This window comes from Myotis davidii, unplaced genomic scaffold (assembly GCF_000327345.1).
Source record: "Myotis davidii unplaced genomic scaffold, ASM32734v1 scaffold139, whole genome shotgun sequence".
Lineage (NCBI taxonomy): Eukaryota > Metazoa > Chordata > Mammalia > Chiroptera > Vespertilionidae > Myotis > Myotis davidii.
Genome location: NW_006290686.1, coordinates 1057977 through 1060088, shown reverse-complemented (window position 1 = coordinate 1060088; position 2112 = coordinate 1057977). Strand labels below are relative to the sequence as shown.

At 44.4% G+C, this 2112-nt stretch overlaps 1 protein-coding gene across 1 annotated transcript in view; it reads left to right on the top strand.

Annotated features, from left to right (window-relative positions):
- Positions 1-2112, top strand: part of GDPD4 (glycerophosphodiester phosphodiesterase domain containing 4) — an 81005-nt gene that overhangs the window by 54797 nt on the left and 24096 nt on the right. Inside the window, 2 exon segments of the mRNA XM_015563975.1 lie at positions 1-39; positions 910-1064. The exon segment at positions 1-39 is cut by the window's left edge and continues 6 nt beyond it. Of these exon segments, the coding sequence (XP_015419461.1) occupies positions 1-39; positions 910-1064 (194 nt within the window).

Below are 2112 nucleotides of genomic sequence, written 5' to 3'. Positions count from 1 at the left end.
GTAGATGTGATTCTTAAATCTAAAATTGAGCAACATTTGGTATGTCTATCTCAGTATTTATGGTAGAGGTTGGGAGGTGGATAGCATGTCCCAAGAGTATAGCAGTTGAACTTACCCTATCTTACAGATCTTTTCTGGGATCCTTAAATAAATTTTCTCCCTTTAGAAATGGAAATTATTGCTTATACATTACATGAAGCAACCTAAGAATGACTCACTTATATTTATTTCACTGGGGAGAAACATTGAGGTTTGTCGCTATTCCAAACCAAACGAAATATCAGCAGTGTAATGACCATCTGATGTGACCTGTACCATGCACCAAAGTAGAACTATTAGAAAGGGCCTGGGTACACTAATGCATTGAGGACTTGGTTTCAATTAATAATGAATAAGCTGGGTCTTACTTGAGCATAGATTTGTTCATCATGTTTTTCAGAAGGAACCCTCTGCATTGGGGTAGTCAATTATTCCAAATCTCTTAAATTCTCAGAATATAGAAGAGTGCTATGAGTCGGGGAAAATGGGTCTTTTTACCAATGGAACTGTTTGCACAGATGAGTCATAATGAGCCCTCTCAAGGAAGATGTTTAGCATCATCAGCCAGAGGAGATATTTATGGTTCCCACCTTTCATCCACACCTGCCAGCCCCTCATCCACTTTGGCTAGTGTGACACAATGGGCCCTTGACCCATTATATTACCTGAGAAAACTCAACTGCAGAACAACCCTGGTGAAAGCCCCATTGTAAGAATTTATCAGACTATATCAGGCCAAAGGCTAGAATCTCCCTCTGCTCCCTATAGACTGCCACCAGTGCTAGAATGGGGCTTCATCTATTGTACAGGGAACTGTTTGTACCTCGACAGCTGATGGTTCACTGAAAAATGTCCTGTTTCTTCTTACAGGTTTATTGGTTGCCTGGTTTTGATAGGGACTATGTGAGGTGGAAAGCTCCTAATTTTCAGCATGTGGGCCGGTTAGATCCCGTTGCTGAACTGAAAAAAGAAAATATCAGTATAATAAATGTTGACTACAAGAGGTTGTTCCACAACGGGTTGAGGTAAGTGTTTGACCACACCTCTCTAGGCATGTACTGCTTTACTTGCACAAAATCTGCATTCTAACCAAACTACTTAGCTTCCCCTTCCCATCTCAGGATTCTGTGTGTGGCTATCTTTTTGAAATCCCATATTCTCCTCTTCTTGCTCTTCCCTCATTTTTTTCCTCCCCACCTCTACCAACCAATATTTATCATGTATAGATTATATCCCTGGAACATAGTCTTCAGCCTCTTCTTCTTTGTGCTTCAATCTCTCATCAGTGAACACATGTTTTTGTATGCTTGTAAGGTGACTGTTAAAAAGTCAGAACTCAGACAGGTGTTTATTTCCTCCAGCCATTACCAGAAGGATTGCGGTATCTCATGAATAGCTTTGTTATCCAGATAGCCAGATTTCTAAAAGGCATAATTAAGAACATTACTACATCATTATTTAAAAAACTTAAAGCAGCCAAGCATGAGAATAAACTAAAATTATTAACCACCACATTTATAAATATACCAGAGGCCACGTGCATGGATTCATGCACCAGTGGGGTCCTTTGGCATAGCCTGTGGGGATCTGGCCAAAACTGGCAGTCCAGTGCTGCCTGCTGCTCCTGCTCATCCTGGCCCCGCTGTGCCTGCCGCTGCAGCCGCTCAGTAGGCTTGTCTGCTGCAGTCTCTGGGCTGCGGCGGCCAGCTGTGAGCCCTGCATCTGCCGCCCATATGTCAGGTCTCTGGGCTGCGGTGGCCAGCTGTGAGCCCTGCGTCTGCCGCCCATATGTCAACTGAGCAACGCTTCCACTGTGGGAGCTCACTGACCACCAGGGGCAGTTCCTGTGTTGAGCGTCTGCCCCCTGGTGATCAGTGCATGTCATAGCAACCAGTCGTTTCAGTCGTTCGGTCGTTCAATCACTTAGACTTTTATATATAGAGACTAGGGGCCCAGGGTAAGAGAGGGAGGGAAGAGAGACAGACAGAAACATCAATGATGAGACTCATCGATTGGCTGCTACATGCCCCCTACTGGGGACAGAGCCCACAACCCGGGCACATGCCCTGACAG